Source organism: Podarcis filfolensis (assembly GCF_964270895.1).
Source record: "Podarcis filfolensis genome assembly, chromosome: 14".
In the NCBI taxonomy this organism is placed as follows: domain Eukaryota; kingdom Metazoa; phylum Chordata; class Lepidosauria; order Squamata; family Lacertidae; genus Podarcis; species Podarcis filfolensis.
In genome coordinates this window covers 42,844,120-42,869,040 of record NC_139616.1, presented here as the reverse complement: position 1 = coordinate 42,869,040, position 24,921 = coordinate 42,844,120, and the positions used below count along the sequence as shown (strand labels likewise).

Sequence of the window (24,921 nt, the reverse complement as noted above, 5' to 3'; positions counted from 1 at the left end):
TCCCCCTTTTCTGTGTTTTATAACACTAAAACTTGCTTCTGAACGCTGCAAGCAAATGATCTTCCATAAACTGCCAGCCCCTATGACACGCTCACAAAAACTCATTTGGCGCCTGCAATTCTCCCCCCCCCCCCAAGTACAAGTAAAATTGTAGGCAGACCACTTGCTCTTCTATAACAGGACTTCATTTCAATCATTATTGCATGCACCCTCTTTAAACTCTGCTGTTATCTGGCAGAAAAACATCCATGTTATGTTCTTCCCTCCCTAGCATCTAGTTCAACCTATCTTGGATCCTGCGCCTGGTACCCAGTGATGGGGAACTCAGGGATGAAGCCAGTGCTAGCCACACTTAGGAGTGGACCCACTGAAATGAATGGGCCTCCTCTGACTAACCTTGGTGACATAAGACTGTAATGATAGTTGGGCATGAGGTACATTCTACTTGCCATTATGGATGGGGAACTTGAGGCAGAGCTGCCCTTTTTGCAGTATTTAGTCAAGTCCCCTGCTCCTTTTAACTTTTCAGTGAACTGTGGATTGTGTATAAGTCTTCATTTCCTAGTTGGAAACAAGAAGTCTTCCCTCTGATCACATTTTAACTGATAAATCCTAAAAGGACCCCTGGGTATTTTCGCAAGGCTCTGGGAAAGAGTAAGACTATTGTGACTTCCAGTACAAGCTTTGAACTTGCGAATGGAAGCATGTGAACATGCTCAGATCACGTACAGGTATATTCTCTTGCTTAGCATGATAACTGCAACCTGACCTTTGTGCAATGTAGAGTGACCTTGGAATGGCATCCCACAAGGGCAAAGCCAGAACTCAGTGCTATCTTTAGCCCTTGGAATCCAGTACAGCAAGCAGAGAGCTTGCTGTTGCTTCTGTTCAGTAGGTCAGTTTGGCCAAGGGTTGAAATCCTGCAGCCTTCTGGTCACAGTATCTGTTGAGTGCACCAAGCAGATTTCTGTAGCTGTATTTGCTTGCTGGAGACCAGGATTATAACAGGCATTCTGCAAGTAACTAATGCAGTAATTCCCTCAAATTATAAACCAGAAGGGTGGAAAAAAAGCACAAATATTATGTAAAGTGTTTTAGCTTCTGTTGGTACAAGCAATCACTAATGTTCATTTATTTACTCTCAAGGTTAAGAATTGTGAGAACCATCTTGTTAGTTCTATGGAGTTGTGTGATTGCTGCAAGGAATCTTTGTGTTACCTGCCTTATCAGAAGCATGGAAACTGCATCTGTCTACGAACAATTCTGCTTTCAGGAATCAGGCTTTTGAATTTGCCATTAGAGAATCAGTAAGACTGAATGGGGATGGAGGCTGGTACTACTATCAGGCAAGGATGTTCTTTGCGCACTAGAATCTACATTCAGATGAGCCGCAGAGCAAACAGTACACGTAGTTCCTCTTTCATGTCTATTTTAATAGCAGTTAGCAACTCGGATCTGCCTAAGGAAGGTAAGCTGCAGCATCCCACCCCCCCTTATAACTTGGGGGAGGGGGGACAACAGCTTTCCGATACTTGGATGTGCTAGTAGTGCTGTACTTCCTACCCAGGACCTACTCTTGAGCTCAACAGGTGAGAATACCAAGCTAAGCTACTAGGAATAAGGGTAGTGGAGGTGGTAGCTTTTTAGTCCTGGCAAAAATGCAGTAAGTGCAGTTAGGCAATGCATGTGCAGCACAAGCTTATTTAATTTCAGCTGCCTGCATCCCTTCTCCCCACCCTGGCAGAAAGAAGCAGCCTGCAACCACTTAGGTTTTTAAAGAGAATGATATTGGAGGCAATGGTAGTCTTTCGTTCTCCCTCAATAAGTATTTTACATTCAGCTGATGAGAGCCTAGGCCAAAGGAAACATAAGCTGCCAGTAGCCTGTTGTCTTGTGGACAAGCCCAAATAAGACGAATGGGAGCTGTGGAGGTGTGCAGTTCCTGCTCATTTCAACACGCAGGAGAATTTTCCCATGGCCTAACTCCTTGCAGATGAAGCCTTTTGTCCCAGGGAGCCAACAAAGCTGTAAGTGGTGAAAGCAGCTTTTCAGATGCCATCAGTGATGTACAAGCAGCGAAAGCCTGGCTCCGACTCTTCACTGCAAGCGAGAGATGCAACTTAAACAATCCTGAAGTTCATGCTTCCCACAGACCCTGGACACATCAGCTGGTAGCTTCTGGTTTTAAACCAATGGTTTAAAATGAACTCCAATTGGTTAAGAATCCTTGGGTTTCCTTTCTTTCCGGGCTCTAGATGCCATAAAGTGGAAGAAGAGCCTGGGACAGAGCGTTCGCACGTACACGGCCAGAGAAGGCATGAAGCCAGCAACCAGAACTTCCTTCTTCTTCTCCCCAACAGCACTCAGAACCACCTGAGCCACCTCTGCAGCTGCCTTGCCTTCAGAAGTTGACTTGTCCATTACTGAAAAGAACAACAAATTACTACCTCCCTCTAGAGATTATTTTCTGTTGGTGGATCCAGGAGGCTCAAGATTACAAATTAAGCCCACAGATCAAGAGATGTGCAGAGGTGAGACTCTGCAAACAAGTCTGTGACCATTGAACATGGGCCACTAAAGCCATTGAAGATTATCCAACTTCGTTAAATGTGCTAGTTTTTATATTGGGCCTTTTCAGTCAATGCCAAACTTTGAGAAACCGGGTTTTCCCCTTTCCCTCCACTGGCACTCCCTGTATGCCAACAGATACATATAATTTACACAAGCAAAGCTAGTCCTCACCTCCATACTGGGATCCATCTGCCATTACAGCATTAAGTGAGAGATTTGTCTGAATGTAGCCGGGGCTCACAACTGTGACGTCGACATCGTACTGCTCCACTTCTGCTCGTAGGCAGTCAAAGAAGGCTTGGGTGGCATGCTTAGAGGCAGCATCTAAAAACCCCGAAGGTGACACAATTTCAGTTTATTTCCAATCTGCAGCTTCCCAGTCAAAATGCATAGTTGCCTTTTGCACGAGGCATGTAACAGCGTAAATAGCTATTAGCTACCAGAACTGAATGCAGCCTATTCCAAGGCAGTAGGCTTTTGCTGGGGCAAGCAACAAGGGCGATTGTGTCTGATTCTGCTCTGCTTACAAGCTTTCCAATGACATCTTGCCAGGGTTGGAGCACACAGGCCCTTGGTCCAGCCCAAGATGGGTAGACTTTAATAGTATGCCAGCTGCTGAAGAGCCAGTGTGGTGTAGTGGTTAAGAGCGGTAGTCTCCTAATCTGGGGAACCGGGTTCGTGTCTCCGCTCCTCCACATGCAGCTGCTGGGTGACCTTGGCCAGTCACACTTCTCTGAAGTCTCTCAGCCCCACTCACCTCACAGAGTGTTTGTTGTGGGGGAGGAAGGGAAAGGAGAATGTTAGCCGCTTTGAGACTCCTTAAAGGGAGTGAAAGGTGGGATATCAAATCCAAACTCCTTCTCCTCCTCCTCTTCTTCTTGTTAAAGGAAAATCTGGGAGGATCTTAAAGGGACTTTAAGAATTCAAAACCAAGTTGTAAACTGGCATGGGTCTCTGCAAGGATCTTCATAATCATGGGAAAGACTTAATTTCTGTTTTAGAGAGGGGAAAAGGAGTGATTTGCCCAGGTCAGCTCCAATGTGCTCTTTGCTGAATCACACAGGTTTATGCCAAACAAATGAAGCAAGAGCTTTTGAGCATGGTGTCTTTTTACAGGCTATGAACAATGGCACTACCCTGTTCCTTTTCCAATTTCTTATTTTAGGATTGGAGGGTTAGATTTCAATATATGCGGAGAAGTTCCAAGTCTGTTAGGTTAGCATGAATGCTATAATCAGATTCAGCACAACTACTTAGGCAGATTTTGATGGCAAAGTTTGCATTCTTATCGTAAATGTGATGTAGGGGGAGGAATACCTGGGTAAGGGCAGTGATTATCCAGAATGAAGTTGGGCATTTTGGACCACACGATGCAAGACGTATGCTACCTTCTGGTGATGCAGAAGATTACCAAAGCACCCCTCCAAAATGGGACCCTGCATTGCTGGCACCCGTAGAAATTGAGTTCTTTGTGCAGTAGGACTGGCCCTGTGGAAGTCACACCCAGCTCTGGAGACAAGCAAAGATGAAGATAGGGAGAGCAGAAACTATTCTTCCCAATGTTTGAGGTTCGCCTAAGCCAGTGTTTCTGAAACTTGAGTCACCTGCTTTTGCTGGACTACGACTCCCATCATCCCTGACCACTGGTCCTGCTAGCTAGGGATGATGGGAGTTGTAGTCCAACAAGAACAGGAGACCCGCGTTTGAGAAACACTGGCCTGAGGCTCCCCTCCCTTGAGCTCTATATGTGTTGTATCTACTATAATGCTGCCCCTTTCCGGTGAGCTGGTGGTTCCAGAGTAGCCAACCCCTCCCAAGCCTTGTGAAGAATACTTACAAGCCGAGCGGTAAGGAATGCCAATTTTGCCTTGAACGCTGCTGATGGCGACGATGTGGCCTTTTCTCCTCTTGATCATGGAAGGCAGAATTGCTAGAGAGAGGAGGGAGGGGGAGAGAATGAGAATGCAACTCCACAATCTTGCCATGAGAAATGTGTGCTTCGATCCTGGGAGACCAGGGTTTCTTCCTTATGCTGATACCTAGAATCGTGTGTGTGTGTGTGTGTGTGTGTGTGTGTGTGTGTGTGTGTGTAACTGTCTTATGCAAATATATTTCAACTGCCTAATTTATCCTAGTCACAATTTCTTGGGGATTCCTAGAGGACCTTGAAGTTGCAATATTTGTAGAAATGCTTCCTGAAGAGAGAGGCAAAATAATCACACTGGGATCCAAAAGATGACCTTGCAGTTACTTCTTATCCAAGGCAGGATTTGTTCCTACCCTGATGCTGAAAAACTCTATTTGGAACAAAGTTCCACTGATTTCAGTGAAAGAAATGAGTCCTTTTTTCTTAAGAAATCTCCTTGAACGTAAAATAGGATGCACACTGGAGAAGGGTCAGCTGGCACAGGTGGGTCCCATTTTTACTTTCCCAGAAGCTCAGTAAGGAAGGTGCAAACAAAATTATTGTATCCCTGTATTATATAGACAAGCCTTTCTCAACCTTTGGTCCCCAGATGCTCTCAAACTACAACTCACATCATTCCTCTCCACAGGCCATGGTGGCTAAGGGATGAGAGTTGTAGTCCAAAAACATATAGGGACCCAGGGCTTTTAAAGGCAGACACAGACTATGAGCAAGGAATGTAAGACTCAGTAGGGCTTGTGGGCCAATGTTTCCACCAAGCAACTGCTGAGGGGCTGCATCTACATTTTTCCCACCAGTGTAGTGTGTAACAGCCAATTCCCCAGACCTCTTTCAGTTTTCTGCTGCCCTCTAGGATTTTCTCCATGTAGAGAAATGCTACAAGGGCAGGGAGAGTTGCTTTGAAAGAGGGATCAGCAGCCAAAAGTCGACTGCCTGATGCTTGCCCGCTTTGCTTTTCTACAAGCTCTCCTCCAGCTCAGGAAGGTATTAAAATGGCAAGCAAGGACCATTTAGTTTGTGTCACCATGGTCGTTTTCAATACTGTTGCATGAAGCACGTCCCACAGGCCATATGAAGAACTCCAGGGTGGAGGGAGAGCCAGACAAATGTAACTCCTTGTGCCTTGCAACCTAGCTGTAAGCCCTCTGAACAGCACTTAAGTGGTCTACATAGAATCATAGGACTGTAGAGTTGGAAGGGATCTCGAGGGTCATCTAGTCCAACCCCCTACAATGCAGGAAGCAAATCTAGAATACTGCAGAGGTGTAACTGCTAAAGAAGTGGGGCACAGTAACCACCGCAGGAAACGTTAGGATGTGTGCAGAAAGACACAGGAGGAGGCTGTTACAGTGTACCTTTTGTCAAAGCAATTGGGCCAAAGTAATTGGTTTCCATCACTTTCCTGTCCACTTCCACCAGGGTGTCCACAATTGTGCCGCGGTAACTGATTCCAGCATTGTTAATCAAGATGTCCACATGGCCTGCACACTTCAAAATCTCTGCGGCAGCGCCAACGACTGCTTTGATGTCAGCGAGGTCAAAGACCACAGTGTGGTGTTTATGGGGCTGTTGAAAAAGAAAAGAAAAAAGCAGTTAATCGTATATGAACCTATTCAGCTGCAAGGTTCATCGGGTAGCCTTGGTGAAACCACGCTCTTAGCCTATCCTCTCTCACAGTGTGATACTGGGAAGATAAAATGGCATTATATACATGCCACAGGGATCTAGGGAAATGTTTATCAATCAATGCATGCTCTAGACATTTGAGGGAAGCCCCCTCCCAAAAAAATATTGGGGCGGGGGGAAAGGGCTTGGCACCCGTTACCAGCATGTTAGGAAGGAGTAACTGGCTTATATGGCTTAAAACAGGGCTGCTTCCAGGTTTTTGTTTGGGGTGGGGAGGGGATGGACCTTGGGCAGGGTGCTTTCAGGCCTAGTTAGCTTATCTCATTAACACACAATACAGAGATATCAAGGACCAGGCTTGTTATTAATGTGTGACATTTTAATGTATCTTTAATCTTTGTTGGAAGCCGCCCAGAGTGGCTGGGGAAACCCAGCCAGATGGGTGGGGTACAAATAAATTATTATTATTATTATTATTATTATTATTATTATTATTATTATTATTATTGCAGAGGTTGTTGCTCCTCTTGCTGCTTGCTTGCTTGCTCAAAGAACAGATCAGGCAGCGGCAGCAGCAAGGATGGGAGGCACCAGGGATTGGCAGTGGGACACAGGTTTCAGTGAGCATTCAATGATGCTGAGCCCTGACGCCGACCCTGGCTTTAAAAGGGGGTTAATTTGACCCAGCAGCACACAGAAACAAAACACATTGCAACCAACCATGCCCTGCACCCTCTGGACTCTTGCACTGCCAGCAAAACAAAATCCCTGTGTACATGATGCTGACACAAAAGCTCTGCAAATGTACCATGCAAAAGAATGACATTTTACTGTCTTCCCCTTTCCACCTCTCTCCCTCTCCACCTCTCCTCTTCCCACAACTCCATAAACCTGTGACCTGCGTGAAAAGCATCACTGACCTACGGTCTCTCCACCTCCTTCTCTTTCTTCCCCCTCACCCCCTTGCTTACGTTCTTTGGGTGGCCAGCAGCAGTGGAGAGCTCCTGCAGAAGGTCTTGAAGTCTCTCTTTGCTCCTACCACACAGCACCAGTTCTGACCCAGCAGCATGGAAAGCTTTGGCACATTCTTGGCAAAAAGAGAGAGAGGGGGGGACAGGAAAAAAAAAAGCCTTTACACAACTCTTGTATGACCACACTTGGAATGCTCTTTTGGGTGAATGCACTTCAAAAAGGATACTGGTAGATCTAGAATCAGTGGAGAAAATGGCCAAATGATCAGGATTAAGTTAGAGACTACTTTGGTTAGGAAAAGAAGAACTCAAGTGGGTGGGGGACGGACATGATTGCAGTTTACAAAATTATGTATGCTGTATTGTGGGGAAATGGATTAAAGCTCCCCTTCCCAATCACTGTAAAACCCAGGCTCGGCCAATGAAGCTGACTTTGGATCAGTTACGGGGTGGGTGACCTGTAGCACAACAACATCTGAATAGCCACAGATCTCATAATTCTTTTCTTTATAGACACGTGTTTTGGTACATATCTGACACTTTGGCCTCGGCCCAATTTTATATTTAATTTCTTCATTCAAAGGTTCTGCTGGTAAATGAAAGGGGGAGGTGGTGAATTAAATAAAGCAGAATGCTGAGGGAAGCATACATGGATCTATGATCACATTTTAGATTCAGCATTTCAGTGAGATAGAATTGCCGTGAGAGAGACTGGTTTGTCAAAGGGCACCCAGTAAAATTTGAACACTGATCTCCTCGGCAGAAGACCTTTATCCAGAGTACTGCACTGTATCGCTGCTACTGCAGAACATAATTCCCCTTTATGTGCATTGGGGGGGGGGGGAGCCTTCTTCCTACAACTCCCATCTTCCCTGACCACTGGATAGGCTGCCTACAGCTGAATGAGAATTGCAGTACAAAAACATTGAGGGGAGAGACCAAGTTGGGGAAGGCTCTTTGAACCTGTGGGACCATTGAACGGCCTCAAAAACAGTCAGTGTTTCAACACTCTTGAAACTACTTGGGCATGAGCATCACAAGACTGGACTGGTGTCCATGGCAGGCCCAGAAGGCTGCACCACAAGAACAGGCCTTTGTGGTGGCTCCCTGCTTGTGGGATGTTCTCCCCAGGGGGACTCATCTGGCACCCTCACGACATCTCTTTAAGCACCAGGCAAAAACACTCCTCCCAGGCCTTTGGCTAAAGCTAGAGAGTTCCAGAAAGACATCTACTTCTGCTTCATTGACTATGCAAAAGCCTTTGACTGTGTCGACCACAGCAAACTATGGCAAGTTCTTAAAGAAATGGGAGTGCCTGATCACCTCATCTGTCTCCTGAGAAATCTCTATGTGGGACAAGAAGCTACAGTTAGAACTGGATATGGAACAACTGATTGGTTCAAAATTGGGAAAGGAGTACGACAAGGCTGTATATTGTCTCCCTGGTTATTTAACTTATATGCAGAATTCATCATGCGAAAGGCTGGGCTGGATGAATCCCTAGCCGGAATTAAGATTGCTGGAAGAAGTATCAACAACCTCAGATATGCAGATGACACAACCTTGATGGCAGAAAGTGAGGAGGAATTAAAGAACCTTTTATTGAGGGTGAAAGAGGAGAGCGCAAAATATGGTCTGAAGCTCAACATCAAAAAAACGAAGATCATGGCCACTGGTCCCATCACCTCCTGGCAAATAGAAGGAGAAGAAATGGAGGCAGTGAGAGATTTTACTTTCTTGGGCTCCATGATCACTGCAGATGGTGACAGCAGCCACGAAATTAAGAGACGCCTGCTTCTTGGGAGGAAAGCAATGATCAACCTAGACAGCATCTTAAAAAGTAGAGACATCACCTTGCCAACAAAGGTCCGTATAGTAAAAGCTATGGTTTTCCCAGTAGTGATGTATGGAAGTGAGAGCTGGACCATAAAGAAGGCTGATCGGCGAAGAATGGATGCTTTTGAATTATGGTGCTGGAGGAGACTCTTGAGAGTCCCATGGACTGCAAGAAGATCAAACCTCTCCATTCTTAAGGAAATTAGCCCTGAGTGCTCACTGGAAGGACAGATCGTGAAGCTGAGGCTCCAATACTTTGGCCACCTCATGAGAAGAGAAGACTCCCTGGAAAAGACCCTGATGTTGGGAAAGATGGAGGGCACAAGGAGAAGGGGACGGCAGAGGACGAGATGGTTGGATAGTGTCTTCGAAGCTACAAACATGAGTCTGACCAAACTGCGGGAGGCAGTGGAAGACAGAAGTGCCTGGCGTGCTCTGGTCCATGGGGTCACGAAGAGTCGGACACGACTAAACGACTAAACAACAACAACAACAACAAATGGTCTTTTAAACGGTCGGTGTGTATGTGTTGAGGAGGTTATTGTTTTTGTTTGTTATCAGGGTATGGTTTTTTATGTTTTCATATTGCAAACTGCCCTGTGTTCTTCGGTTGAAGGGCAGTATAGAGATTTAATAAACAACAATGATGATGATGATATTTACCATTTCCTAAAAAGGAAGAGAGAAATATTGTAATGAATAAATCAGCTAGAAGAACTGTTTTGGATAAGGACCACAGGTTCAAGATTGAGAACATGTTTAACATGTTTAGCATACCTAGAAAGGAATGCTGTGATCACCAATAGTCAGCATGGATTTCTGAAAAATAAGTCATGTCAGACTAACCTGATCTCGTTTTTTGACAGAATTACAACCCTGGTAGATGAAGGGAACGCAGTGGATGTAGCCTACATTGATTTCAGCAAGGCATTTGACAAGGTGCCCCATGATAATCTTGTAAAGAAGCTGGTAAAATGCGGTCTTGACTATGCTACCACTCAGTGGATTTGTAACTGGCTGACTGACCGAACCCAAAGGGTGCTCATCAATGGTTCCTCTTCATCCTGGAGAAGAGTGACTAGTGGGGTGCCACAGGGTTCTGTCTTGGGCCCGGTCTTATTCAACATCTTTATCAACGACTTGGATGATGGACTCAAGGGCATCCTGATCAAATTTGCAGATGACACCAAACTGGGAGGGGTGGCTAACACCCCAGAGGACAGGATCACACTTCAAAACGACCTTGACAGATTAGAGAACTGGGCCAAAACAAACAAGATGAATTTTAACAGGGAGAAATGTAAAGTATTGCACTTGGGCAAAAAAAAATGAGAGGCACAAGATGGGTGACACCTGGCTTGAGAGCAGTACATGTGAAAAGGATCTAGGAGTCTTGGTTGACCACAAACTTGACATGAGCCAACAGTGTGACGCGGCAGCTAAAAAAGCCAATGCAATTCTGGGCTGCATCAATAGGAGTATAGCATCTAGATCAAGGGAAGTAATAGTGCCACTGTATTCTGCTCTGGTCAGACCTCACCTGGAGTACTGTGTCCAGTTCTGGGCACCACAGTTCAAGAAGGACACTGACAAACTGGAACGTGTCCAGAGGAGGGCAACCAAAATGGTCAAAGGCCTGGAAACGATGCCTTATGAGGAACGGCTAAGGGAGCTGGGCATGTTTAGCCTGGAGAAGAGGAGGTTAAGGGGTGATATGATAGCCATGTTCAAATATATAAAAGGATGTCACATAGAGGAGGGAGAAAGGTTGTTTTCTGCTGCTCCGGAGAAGCGGACACGGAGCAATGGATCCAAACTACAAGAAAGAAGATTCCACCTAAACATTAGAAAGAACTTCCTGACAGTAAGAGCTGTTTGACAGTGGAATTTGCTGCCAAGGAGTGTGGTGGAGTCTCCTTCTTTGGAGGTCTTTAAGCAGAGGCTTGACAACCATATGTCAGGAGTGCTCTGATGGTGTTTCTTGCTTGGCAGGGGGTTGGACTCGATGGCCCTTGTGGTCTCTTCCAACTCTATGATTCTGTGATTCTTCTATGATTCTATGCAGAAGGTCCCAGGGTCAATCGCCAGTGAGCTGGGTTGGGAAAGAACCCCTTCCCTGCCCTGAGACTTTATAAAACCACTCCCAACAGAGAACAGATGACACTGAAGCCAATGGTGTAAGGCAGTTTCCTAGGTTCATTTCAACTGTGAGCCCTTTTCAGTTCTCATTGGGATCCTGTATGAATCTGTCAAACATATTGTGGGGGGGCGATAACAGCTCAGTGGCACGGAACTCATTTTCAACAAAGCAGGGCTCAATCCCTTTTGTTTCTAATTAAAAGTATCTCAGGCAACAGTAAGCCGCGTCGGTGGCTGCTCCCAGACTTTGGAACTACCCTCATAGAGAAATCAGACTGGCTCCCTCATTGCTGTCCTTCTGCCAGCAGGTGAATACTTTTTTGTTCCAACGGGCTTTTGGGAACTGGTTTTAAGGAAAGGGCTGGTACTGTGATATTTTTATTGCAATAATCTGTGTGTTTCAATAAATACCCCCATGTTTTTAGCTGTTTCAGTTTTAACTGCCTCGAGTCCCTGTCAAGGAAAAGGGCAGGGGAAAAACCAAATAAACAAAATCTGGAGACATAGCCGTGGAACAGATGAACTAGTACACTATGATGCATTAAGGTAGCTCTTCCTTCCCAAGAAGTCACAGCACCTTGAGGAGAAACCCATGCTCTAAGCTTGTGGCTGGACCAACGACCAAGCACACAGCTACGATAAGGCAGTGAGGACATTCCGTTCCCAAAGGGCTTTCAACGCTGTTCTGCAGAGAACAGGAAAGCACCTCCACCGGGGGCCATGTGTCAGTTGCTGGTGAATTAAGTTACAGAAGGCTGCATAACTGTTTCCCTTTCCCCACCCATTTTAAGGATGTTCTCGGCTCATGGGAGAATTGACTGGAGTGGGGTACCTGAGTTTGAATCACTGGCTGAGACTTGCCTCCAAGCTGGAAAAAAACAGGTTAGGGCAGGTGTTACCCAACTATATGGGCAGGTTCCCCATTTTTGCGTGGGAGTGACTGAAAATGCCATGGACTGAGAAAGTCCTCCCCACCAGGGAAGGTTTGGCATTGCTAGGTACTTTTCACAGGCCCCATGACTCACAGAACCAATAGCAGGCGTGGGGAACCTTTGGGTGTTGCTAAACTACCACTCCCATAATCCCTGGCAATTGGCCATGCTCGCTGAGATTGATGGAAGTTGAAGTATGTATAGAGTGACTTGGGGCAAATCAAGCTGGCAGGTGGCTGGGATTTCACCAGCACTGTACTTTACAAGGCACCTAGTCTTCCAGTCACCAAATTAAAGAAGGGTTTCCAGATGTTTTTGGACTACAACCCCATCATCCCTGACCACTGGTCCTGCTAGCTAGGGATGATGGGAGCTGTAGCCCAACAACAGCAGGAGACCCAAGTTTAGGAAACCTTGCATTAAAGTTTTACCCAAAAAATTGGGGGGGGGGGAGGACAGGGGATCTGAGGCCCAGCAAAGAAGACCTGGAGTTTGGAGGTCCTGATTCACCTCATGCCCTTGCCAATGCATGCTCCTGTGCTTCCAGTAAATTAACAAGGTGATGGAGATGGGGAACAAAGTAGCAGGGAATAAGTCAGAACAGACTGCTGGCTGGTCCTTAATGTTTCTGGGATGGAGCCACCTTCCATCCCAGAAACATTAAGGACCAGCCAGAAGGGCTAAATGATGAGGTGTTTCTGTATCGTGTGGAAGTCTCTATTGTTTTACTTAAGCCATGTGTTCTTTGGGAAGCGGCTATTGTTCTGGTCTTCTGCTTGCTGTATGTGCGTATATGTAATATAAATGATACTGGGGAGTTTGGTGCTGCTTTGGGATTGCCACATTGCCACTAAGAAGCAAAGGTTGCCATGTTGACCCATACGAAAAATTCCCAAACACAGAAAAGGGCCACATCTGTATAAGGCCAATCAAAATGGCACAAGAGATTGAGGGAGCTTCTGAGTTTTCCAAGCCTTGGGCAGGTTAAGCAAAGTGGGGAAGGATAGAGAGAAAAACAGGCTGGTGTTACAGCCCTAAAATATGAATTGGTACATATTTAAATTGAGTATGAGTAAACTAGCAAATTGAACAGTTTAGATGCAATGCAGGTTTTGGGTTTCATCTAGGGATGAGGACACGCACAATGACCAAGTCCCCATTTTTTGAACATTTGTAAAATCCAGAAGTTCTGTTGTGACTTGCCTCCCACCTGCTCAACCTGTATATTTGCTAAGAGATGCTACTGAAGAATAAAATTAAAAAACCAAGACTCCTCAGGTTCCCTCCTCCTTCACAAGGAATCTGATCCTGTAAGGCTAAGCTTGACCTTCGTGGTGTGAGATGAGTTTAGTAACACCCTATTTTCCGAGGAAACATTTTGAGTAATGTACAAGCTGTCCTGTACAAGCTGTTCTCCTCTCCATCTCCATGCCAAATGTCTCAGAAACCTACCTTTCCCTAGTCCAGAAGTTGCTCCTGTGATCACCACCACTGCATCCTTCAGGTAGGCTCTCACACGCATTCTCTGAAGCAGCCGGAAGAGCCCAAAAACCCCCAGGCTGCCAAAAAGCAGTGGAAGAATCATCACAGAGGTGAGATCCATCACTTTTCTTCTAGGGTTCGTCCTGGAGTTACAGGAAAGAAGCAGAGAACAAGAGCAAATTACACAAACTGATCACGAACCACCTTCCACTCTCCTGTTTCCACACGGAACAGATTCAATCCAACATAGCAGCTCCCCAGCCTCCAGGGCCTGTTTCACAACATGTAAAAATCAGTATACAAGGGAGCAATTGGGCTGGGCTCAGCTGTGCAAATTGCCTTCTGGCCTCTTTTGTATTGGGACATTGCCTTCCACCTCTCTCTCAAATCACAGGCATGGAAATGAACAGAGTATGCTTTGTATCAGGGAGTCAAGGCAATTCCCCCACTTATGCTTGATAGATTTGCGCACAACCGTGCATATGCGCGGTGCCAGGAAATTATTAAATAATTCAATTCAAACCTGCAATCGCGGGAGAGAGCTGGACAGTTCTCGTGAAGACCCTCCCCAGAGCCCGAAGAGGACAGCAGTGAGGGCGGAGGGAGCCCCCAAGAGGCTGGAGGCTTTGTACATGCTGCTCAGCCTCCCCTCCTAACAGCTGATGTGTGGGGTTGCACAGCAAGAACAGCCGCTTTCCTGCATGACCTCTAGCCTCCTGCCAACCCCAGAGCTTCCATTCTAGTTGTGGATATCTTTGATCAGAGTATTTTTTGGTATGGGTTGAAGAGAGAGTGGCAGAGAAGGCGTATAATGGGTGCTCCCCACTTTACATGATTTCCTTTATGCGCGTGGGGGCCTGGAACATAACCCCCACATAAGTGGGGGGACGCCTGTATACAAGCTTTGTACCAGGGAGTCAATATTCAAATGCAAATATGCCAACTAAGTCAGGCTTGTAAATATAACCACCTGCCTGGTTGCCTGTGGCAAGTAAGAATTACCTCTGGGCAACCAGGCAGAAATAAAGACAGCTGGTTTCTGTTTCTGTGTGTGTGTGTGTGTGTGTGTGTGTGTGTGAGAGAGAGAGAGAGAGAGAGAGAGAGAGAGAGAGAGAGAGAGAGAGAGAGAGGTCTATCATATTCATCAGAACATCATGATCTGGAAGAACAGACACCAGACACAGAACAACCGCACTTTAAAAAACAGGACAGAAACCCACAGACCACAGGCATTGCCAAACAGAAGTAAACAGACTTCCAGGGGGCAAGGCTAACCAGATACCACAATGCTAAGCGTAATGGTGTTTCTTAAAGCAGTTTCAGAGAAAGGTGGATAGAGAAGCAAAATCACTTCTGTACCTCTTATCTTTATGAGCATTTCATATCACTTACAGTGGTACCTCGGGTTATATACGCTTCAGGTTACATACGCTTCAGGTTACAGACTCCGTTAACCCAGAAATCGCGCTGCAGCAGCAGCAGCACGGCGGCAACGGGAGGCCTCATTAGCTAAAGTGGTGCTTCAGGTTAAGAACAGTTTCAGGTTAAGAACGGACCTCCGGAACGAATTAAGTACTTAACCCGAGGTACCACTGTACATGTGCGATTCATGACATTTACACAGGACCTGCAAGAAAACATTATAATACACCCTCACCATCTAGCAGAAGTGTTTCTGTCTGCCAGCTTTGCCCTACTCACACATGCTAGTAAGGAGCTCAAGCAAGGAATTCATGCTGAGCTGGCAAAGTTGTGCTGGAGTAACACCTAGGAGATCAGGATTCAAATCCCCCACTCGAGGAGGAAGCTCACTGGGTGACCTTGGACCAGCGACCCAACTGACCTCACAGGGTTGATGTGAGGACAGAATGGGAAGCAGGAGAACTATGTGTGCCTTGGGCTCCTTGCAGAAAAGGCGGACTACAAATGTAAAGATGAATGAATGAATTCCACTGCCCACCCCATTTCTTTTTCAACATATATTCAACATTTTGTGGCTACTCAGAAAGCTCAATCTCACTGAGCTGTTTTTTTAATTAAAAAAAACACACATTTATTCGTGTTTCTGCAAATGTTTGGGTTCTCCTAGCATGCTGATACCTTCTTCGTGTTTTGGCTCCGGTCCTGTGGGTACTCACTACCAGAGTTTGCAATTAGAGGGGTTATATTACCAATACATACTAGTCCAAAAAAATAATAATCAGACGATTCTCAGTCTCACCGTTAAGATCAATGATCTACACATTTAGGGGAATGCCAAAAAAATATGAAACGAACTCCACTGAAAGCAGAAGAGCAGCAACATACACAAAACAGGCAAGAAGGAGGGAAATAGCAAACCACCTTCTAGACAGCCGTGCCCAGGAGATAAAAGCCTCCGGATCCATAGCCAGATAAATTTCCTTACCACACTCTGGGTCTCTCGTTTCTGGAGAAAGGTTTGCCCCAAATAAACATGGTGCCAGATTAAGGAGTTCCATTTCGCCGCTTTAGAAACTAATTTTCTACAGGGAGAGTATTCAATCAACATTATTGTAAAAAAAAGAAGAAGAAAAGGGAAGCATTCTGTTTAAAGTTGTCTACAAGGACACCCTGCTTAAAAACCCACAAAGCAGTCTGGGATTGCCACTCATAAAACAAAGCTACTTCCATTTCACACTGTGTTGCACATCAGATCTCCCGGATGCATCACCAAGTGAACAGTGTTGTGTTTTCTAAATTTTAGGATGATGTGATGAAATGAATAAGCTGGTTAAGGACAGCAGAAACCAGCAAGGAAGATAGGAGTTGGTTTATTAGTACAAGATGTCAAGCAAAGTTCCCCAGCAAAGTTCAACTATTTCAAAAGGCCACCTATTTTGAGCACATGCTGAACTCTTCCTGATGAAATCACTGGGTCTCAGTAGCACTTAATGCTGATGGAATGGTGCTCATATCTATTCTGTAGGTATGCTGTGGTCTAAACCACTGAGCCTCTTGGGCTTTCCGATCAGAAGGTTGGCGATTCGAATCCACGCAACAGGGTGCGCTCCCATTGCTCTGTCCCAGCTGCTGCTAACCTAGCAATTCAAAAGCATGCCAGTGCAAGTAGATAAATAGGTACTGCTGTGGCGGGAAGGTAAATGGCATTTCCATGTGCTCTGGCACTTGTCACAGTGTCCCGTTGCACCAGAAATGGTCAAATCATGCCGGCCACATGACCTGGGAAGCTGTCTGTGGACAAATGCCGGCTCCCTTGGCCTGAAAGCAAGATGAGCTCTGCAACCCCATACAGTGGTACCTCAGGTTACAGACACTTCAGGTTACAGACACTTCAGGTTACAGACTCCGCTAACCCAGAAATAGTACCTCGGGTTAAGATCTTTGCTTCAGGATCAGAACAGAACGGCGGCAGGCCCCATTAGCTAAAGTGGTACCTCAGGTTAAGAACAGTTTCAGGTTAAGAACGGACCTCCAGAACGAATTAAGTTCTTAACCCGAGGTACCACTGTAGTAGCTTTTGACTGAACTTAACTGTCCAGGGGTCCTTGACCTTTTACCTTTACATACCTACAGAATAGGTATCAGCACCTATTCCCCCAGAGGTGGGGGAACCGGATGTTGTTGGACTCTGCTTTTTTTTCCAGGAAAAAGGTCCCGGAATGCACTTCTATCAGAAGACCTACCCCAGAGCCCAAAGAAGATATCTTCGGGCTCCTGGGTGCAGGGAGTCTCCTCACCGGCCAGAGGCTTATTGAAGCTGCTTTGGTGAGGCTAGCAGAATCTTCTGAGCCTCAGCTAAACATTTTTAAAAACTTCCCTACACAGGGCTGCCTTCAGTTATTTTAGGAAATGCGGCATTGGGTGGGAGGGAGTTCCACAGGGCAGGGGCCACTACTGAGAATACCCTCTGCCTGGTTCCCTGTAACTTCTCACAATGAGGGAACTGCTAGAAGGCCCTTGGAGCTGGACCTCAGTGTCCAGGCTGAATGATGGGGGTGGAAATGCTCATTCAGGTATACAGGGCCGAGGCTGTTTAGGGCTTTAAAGCTCAGCACCAACACTTTGAGTTGTGCTCAGAAACATACTAGGAGCCAATGTAGATCCTTTAGGTCCAGTGTTATATGGTCCCGGCAGCTGCTCCCAGTCACTAGTCTAGCTGCCACATTCTGGATTAGTTGTAGTTTCTGAGTCACTTTCAAAGGTAGTCAAAGGTAGCACATGACAGCTATGGACTTATCCTGCTAGTATCAACCAACTATGCTTTAAAACATTCTTAAAGGGAGTCTTTGCAGGTGAAATTTAAAGTGGCTTGCTACAATTAGGTTTGCAAAGCAGAGCCCTCCCTTATAGACATTAGAAACCTAAATGTAGAAACAAAATTGCCTCTCTGTTCTGCTTTGCAGAGAATGAGACACTTATAACAAACACCAAGAGAGGTAAGAAGAGGATTTGATTTCAGCTCGTGTGTGAGAAGGGAGGGGAATGCCCTTAAGTAAAATGGTGCCGTTATAAAAATAAATGTAAGCAGCACAGCCTTGGGCCTTATTCTATTTGTCTAAAACACCACAAGGCCTTGTCGGGTCACCCCCCGCAGTGTGAAAATCACAGTGTGACCCCGCACACCCGCACACACCAGATCCTACCTTTCTGCACAGAGCTGCCTTCCCTGAAGTGTGCCCTATATCTGTCTCAAACGTTTTGACAGAGGGTAGACAGATTTTAAAAAGGAAATGGCTGGCAGCCAAGCTTACACTTTTAGTCCAGCATTGGCACAAGTGATCAAGGACGGCCTCTAAGAACAAGGCTCAGAAACACTCCACTGCATTTGAGATGGAGGAGGTCATTTAAGTTTAGAGAGAAGAATTGGAAAGATGAGCTCAGAGGCACTTATTCCTCTCCTCCCCAGTAGCCTTTCTTTGATTTGCTATACAGTGGAACCTCGGATTGCGAACGTGATCCATGCAGGAGGCACGTTCGCCACCCGCAGCATTCGCAACCCGCAGTGCCGCGTCTGCGCAGGCGTGGGTCGTGATTCAGCACTTCTGCGCATGCGCAAAGCGTGATTTAGCGCTAATGTGCATGCGCAAGCGCGAAACCCGAAAGTAACCAGTTAATCAGCTCCAGCACCTCTCAGGTGGGCACAATTGCCATCCTAAGAGAACAAGGTGAGCTCCGACACCTCTTTTTCTAGAAAAATAGCACCTGCTTGTTAAATAACAAAATAGTATTTTAAAATTCAGAGAATTACCAAACTAGCTCATCCTTATTTTTGATTCTTCAGTGTCATAGTTGTCTAATCCCTATCCTGTTAAAACAATACCTACCAACACAGCACATCCTACCAGAACCACAATACACATCAGGATTTAACTGTCTACCACAGAATCAATAGATTTGTGCAGAAAAATCACACTAGAATCTACAGAATTTCCAACAAACATACAGAGGATCAAGCAAGAAATAATTAAAAGAAGGGCTTCTAGAGAAGTTAATCCTAATGTACTTAGTAGAACTTGCTTCCAAGTAAACATGATTAACATCAGGCTGCCAAAAAGTGCTACAATATAACTCTTCTTTCTAATGGCAGTTCAAGTCCTCCTACTCAAAACCACATCACCGACACAGAAGACGGAGGTATCAGCCAACTTGAGTCAACTTCAAGGTTTGCAAATGTTGTGGGTTAAACCACAGAGCCTAGGGCTTGCCAATCAGAAGGTCAGCGGTTCAAATCCCCGTGACGGGGTGCGCTCCCGTTGCTCGGTCCCTGCTCCTGCCAACCTAGCACTTCGAAAGCACGTCAAAGTGCAAGTAGATAAATAGGTACTGCTCCGGCAGGAAGGTAAACGGTGTTTCCGTGCACTGCTCTGGTTCGCCAGAAGCGGCTTAGTCATGCTGGCCACATGACCCGAAAGCTGTCTGCGGACAAACGCCGGCTCCCTCGGCCAGTAAAGCGAGATGAGCGCCGCAACCCCAGAGTCAGCCAGGACTGGACCTAATGGTCAGGGGTCCCTTTACCTTTACCTAAAGAACCTTTAGGGGGAACTGTCAAAGAGGCAACACCAAAAAGTAGCCCCCTAAGAACACAATGGCACAGAATGCTGAGTGGAAGGAAAAACCCTGAAAATCAGGCGGGAGGAAAAAGAAGGCAACACATAAATGTAAAGGATAGGAGTCCTTCCCACCTGACATTGATTAAAACATCCCCAGGGACAGAAGTGAGTGCTGACAACAGGGGGATTGGGATCGAAGATTTTAATGTATTGAGGACTGGGCACAAGTTTACACACCTCAATTCCCCAAAGAGAGAAAACACACAATAAGGGCAATGAAAATTAAGCTTGCTGAATGGGCACATATCACAGAAAGTTGTGTGTGTGTGTGTGTGTGTGTTGGGTGGGGAAAACCAGCAGCGAATGGAATGGAGCAGCTGGAACCCTGAACAGAAGCATTCCACATGGCTGCATTTTGTCGCAGAGTCCCATTCATCAATAACTATGTTTAAAATGACGATTGTTATAACAACTAAGCTTACATTTTCCTGGGAGTACGCCCCACTGGATTGACTGCCACAAAATGTATAGGATTGCACTGCCAAGGTTACCCAAAAAAACTTGAAAACATACAGGCAGCCCCAAGTAGTAGTTCAAACCACACGTGAAGGTTGTAAAGCTGCAAAGAGTTCAGAAACACTTTGGCACACTTGCTTGTGGGTCTTTCTTCCCATTTCTTAAATATTATTTTTATTTATTGCATTTCTATGCATTCTGCATTCAAGGATCAGGAGGCGGTTTACGAAATAGAAACACAGAAATACACAACACAGCAACAAACAAAAAACCAGCACCACCCAGTTCAAAAGGCCATCACTTAACTGATTAGCCAAAGGCCTGAGAGATTACCGGCATAGCTCAGTCGCTAGAGCATGAGACTGTTAATCTCAGGAGTTGAAGGTCTGAATCTCCAAGTTGGGCAAAGATTTCCTGCATTGCAGGGGGTTGTGCTAGATTACCCCCGTGGTCCCTTCCAACTCTACAGTTCTATATGGGCGCAATGCGTCCCCCCAACATCCCAAGTCCCCCATCACCACCTTTCCCATATTCTGCACAACTCCATGGTGCCTCGTGGAAAGGGCTAACAGCCCTCTAGCGCCCTAGGTGGGTGGCCACTCTCACCGCTGCTTTGACATACAACTAGGCAGTGCCGGATTTACGTATAAGCTAACCAGGCATAGGCAAACTCGGCCCTCCCTCCAGATGTTTTTGGGACTACAATTCCCATCACCCCTGACTACTTTTCCTGTTATCTACGGATGGTGGGAGTTGTAGTCCCAAAACATGTGGAGGGCCGAGTTTGCCCATACCTGAGCTAAACAAGCTACAGCTTAGGGCCCCACACTCTTGGGGGGCCCCCAAATTTTTCACTATTAATATTTGTTGTTGTTGTTTAGTCATTTAGTTGTGTCCGACTCTTCGTGACCCCATGGACCAGAGCACGCCAGGCACTTCTGTCTTCCACTGCCTCCCGCAGTTTGGTCAAATTCATGTTCCACTATTAATATACTTCTTCTTAATTATATTTCAGTTCAACAATTACTTTGATAAAATACATCTTTTGTTATGTGCAATTGGCTTCAGATACCTATTAGGTCCATAAATTACCATATAGCATATATTCAATGCAAAAAAAAATTGTTGTTGACAAAGGACAGCTGGACATATAAAGGGCCCCATTACCTTCAGTAGCTTAGGGCCTCATCAAATCTAAATCTGGCCCTGCGACTAGGGGAGCCTCAGTGGCCCCTTATCCCTTGCTGTGTTTATCCCACCCTTCCTCCACAAAGCAGCATGCAGGCTCCTTTCCTTCTCCGCCCTTTCTCTCCTATCCCAACAACCCTGTGAGGTAGGCCGGGCTGAGAGGCAGTGGCGGTGAGCTGCAGGCCTATTTGGGACTTTGAACCCGGACGCCCTGTGACCTAGACGTGACACCCCACCCCAGCGGGACCGACGCCTATGGGGACCCCACCCCACCCTCCCGTATTGACCGAACGGGGCCCAGAAAGCGAAGCCCGCGCGCCTCGCTTCCACCTTCAGCTCACTACCTGGCAACCACAGTCACCATAACGACGCACCCGGAAGCAGCTCCGCCACCTTTACTCCGCCCGCCCAATCAAAACGCAGCTTCCCTTCTCAGGCGGAAGGCGGGGACTGGCATGGAAAGCGGCCAATAGGAAGCAAGCGCGCGGAGGGACGAGGTCAATAAATTATAATATACAAAAAAAGAGAACACAAACGGGAGAAGCCAGGGAAGGTCCCGCCGTGTTTAGCTTCCCTCCCGGAAACAGAGGCTCCGCGTATAGAGTTCCACCTCGAAGACAGGGGAAAGAATCTTCTAAGAGGGAAGTTTTTTTGGGGGGGACAGCTGAGCTTGTTAGGCGCAAATTGGCATCACTCCTTAGATGGGGCAGATCCCCACTGAGTGGTTCTTCATGGCCACCCAAATAGCGCTCCGTAGGATCCAGACTTAAATTAGTACAGTATAGTACATACTGTAATCCTTTTGTGTGTCTGTGTGTGCAGATGCAGTTGCTTTAAAAATCAAAACCTAAAACATTAATAAAATTCAAGTAACTGGAGGCAGCCAATATGCCCCCACCGAATTTTATCCTCACAACAACCCTGTGAGGTAGGTTAGGCAGAGAGATTGTGACTGGACCAAGGTCACCCAGCAAATTTCATGGCTGAGTGAGGATTTGAGCCCAGTATCTCCCGAGGTCCTAGTCCAGCACTCCAACCACTGCACTCCACTGGCTCTGTGTGTGGGGTGTGTGTGATTTGATCAGTTTTGTCTAGGGTTGTTGTGTAGTTGAATGATGTTGATGGTTGTATTTTGTATTTTCGTAATATTAATCACGTTTTTATGATGTAATCTGGTCACATTTTAATGCCTCGTGCTATATTCTGACATTTTGTATAATACGATATTAAACTACATTCCATTCAGAGACCTTACAGTCAGTGGCGTAGCGTGGGGGGTGCAGGGGGGGGCCAGCCGCACCGGGTGCAACATCTGGGGGTTAGGGTTAGGGGGCGCAAATCCATGGGTTAGGGGGCACAAATTACTTGCCTTGCCCCGGGTGCTGACAACCCACGCTACGCCACTGCTTACAGTACAGTGGTACCTTGGGTTACAGACGCTTCAGGTTACAGATGCTTCAGGTTACAGACTCTGCTAACCCAGAAATAGTACCTCAGGTTAAGAACTTTGCTTCAGGATGAGAACAGAAATCGCGCGGCGGCAGTGGGAGGCCCTGAAGGAGGTGAGGACAGGTGACCCCACCTAGGCCCAAAGTCACCCCCCCCAAAAGCAGGCTCAAAGCTTCAAAATCATTTTCTCAGCAGCTAAGCATCTGCTCATTTGCTCTGCTGTTGCAAGGCAAAATCTTATTCTTTTATCAGTACGAGAAGGCTTCAAAAAGCTAATGAATAGGCTCTGTTCAAAGCAAGCCTGAGAACTGACTTTCATCTCATTCTGTTGCAACATCTTTGGACATGCTGAACCGCTCTCATTCCCCTTTCCTGGGAAGGGTGCCAAGAGTCCAAGAGTCCCAAGACAGGAGCTTTCTGTTCATGCTCAGGGGAACTCGAGGCAGGACTCCTGGAGTAGGAGGAGAAAGGGGAGGGAACTGGAAGGGGAATATATGCTCTGTGCAAATGACTGTGAACTCGTGCTTGTTTTGTGAACTATCACACTTGCTCCTTCTACCAGTTCATGGATGGTAGAAATAAAGCTTTTTCTCCGAAACTATTCCTTGAGTGTCTGTTGACTCCCATTTTCCCTTTCCCGGGCGCAATATTTTTCCCACCCAAGGGCAAAGCCTCATAACGCTACAGCCCCATTAGCTAAAGTGGTGCTTCAGGTTAAGAACAGTTTCAGGTTAAGAACGGACCTCCAGAACGAATTAAGTTCTTAACCCGAGGTACCACTGTATTTACAGCAGTCTTCTGCGAATGACACAAATGTTGCAGTTTTCTTTGTTGTTGTTGGCATCCCTCTGTCTCGAGAGGCAATGGAGTGCGCCTTTGGGGGTGAAGTCAAACTGCTGCATTAGCAGCACTGAAGTGACTTCCCCAGTGTGCAAGCCTGGGCAGTGTGTGTGTGGGTCCTGGGCTTCCCAGAAGAGAGAACCCCCACCCCCAGCCTCACTGATGTGGTCCAAAGGAAAGCAATTTGTTTGGCACCCGCTTGGCTGCAGAAGTTTCCGGAAGGAGGCATACAAGGCTCCATCCAACTGTCTTAGGGACTCTGCTCCAGATTTGTGTAGGATTTACTCCTGCAGTTTTCTACTAATTGACTAATTAAACAATCCGTATGACCTTTTAAACTGTGAAGATTTATTGTCTTTGTTTGTTACTATGGCATATATTTTGTGATTTTATATTGTAAACCACCCTGTGGTCCTCAGATGAAAGGCGGCATAGAAATTAAATTGATAATAATAATTATATAATTTTGTTTGTTTTTTAGAGATACTTAATCACGTGATTTAAAACGCGGACTTCCTATGACGATTGTTAGTAGTAAAATTTGGTTCCAAATGTGTAATTTGTATTGTATACCTTATATTGATTCCTTTTTGTTTGTAAATGGTAGGGATTTCTGTTGAAACATGAAGTGGGGTGTAAATGAAGAAAAATAAATAAAATAAACAAGCCATGTTCCCTGACTTTCCCCCAAATTTTATCCATATCATGACCCTTTGCAACCTTCTAAGGACAACTGCTCAAGCAGGGAGCATTATAGAATCATAGCATTGGAAGGGACCACAATGCAGCAGTCTTTTGCCTAACATGGGCCTCAAACCCACGACCGTCAGATTAAGAGTCTCGTGCTCTACTGACTGAGCTATACCAGCTTCTAGGCAGGGAGCATTATAAAAGGTAAGGGGCCCATGACCCAGTGAAATCAGGACAAATGAGGTTGCCCCACTAACCTCCGTCTGCCCTGTCTGCCTTCCTACTTAACAACAGTTCAGTGGGTGACAGTGCCTGTCAGTTCCTTGATCTTGGAGAATAAAATGCAGAAGTAGAACCATGTATGCCTCCTTAAACTCCTTGGATGAAAGGTCAGATACAAATCTCTTTACACCCTTCATATCACTCCATCCACTCAATTATCACTTCAGTAAAATACTCTGAACATTGGACTAATTATTTGAATCACCAATAATTGTCCACAGAAACATTAAGAGCCCCCCACACCCGAGCCCTTCACAGGAATGAGCAGAATCTTTACTACGGGATTGTATTCCCCATCCTGCAGTTCTGTCAGATCACTGCATGACCTGATATCCCACCTCTCATGGTCACCAGCGTCACATCTGCTGCTCAGCCTTGCTTGGCATCAGATAACTGCTGTCAGCCCAGCACCGCCACCTGCCTGTCTGTAAAGTTGAAAC

The 24,921-nt window shown here is 46.1% G+C and overlaps 1 protein-coding gene across 3 annotated transcripts; it reads right to left on the bottom strand.

The window, feature by feature from the left end:
- Nucleotides 1-167: 167 nt before the first annotated feature.
- DHRS7B (dehydrogenase/reductase 7B) lies at nt 168-21,687 on the bottom strand. 3 transcript variants are annotated; one of them, XM_083585855.1, is made up of 8 exons: nt 18,110-18,134; nt 15,892-15,988; nt 13,455-13,627; nt 7,096-7,211; nt 5,854-6,064; nt 4,409-4,501; nt 2,743-2,895; nt 168-2,423 (listed from the first exon to the last, which is right to left on the bottom strand). In XM_083585855.1, exons 2-8 carry the CDS (start codon nt 15,939-15,941, stop codon nt 2,218-2,220), a joined length of 1,002 nt encoding a protein of 333 aa, XP_083441981.1. In that variant the 5' UTR covers nt 15,942-15,988; nt 18,110-18,134; the 3' UTR covers nt 168-2,217. The 3 variants fall into 3 exon arrangements, with proteins under 3 accessions (XP_083441981.1, XP_083441982.1, XP_083441983.1); XM_083585856.1 differs by lacking the exons at nt 15,892-15,988; nt 18,110-18,134 and adding an exon at nt 21,565-21,687; XM_083585857.1 differs by lacking the exons at nt 15,892-15,988; nt 18,110-18,134 and adding an exon at nt 21,200-21,426.
- Between the last annotated feature and the right edge of the window lie 3,234 nt (nt 21,688-24,921).

Coding starts and splice junctions, on each gene's coding strand:
- DHRS7B (XM_083585855.1), bottom strand. CDS start 15,941: ATGTTTATTTGGGGCAAACCTTTCTCCAGAAACGAGAGACCCAGAGTG. Junction 7,212..13,454: donor AACTTCTGGACTAGGGAAAG/GTAGGTTTCTGA, acceptor CTTTTTGCCAAG/AATGTGCCAAAGCTTTCCAT. Junction 2,896..4,408: donor CATTCCTTACCGCTCGGCTT/GTAAGTATTCTT, acceptor CGGGGTTTTTAG/ATGCTGCCTCTAAGCATGCC.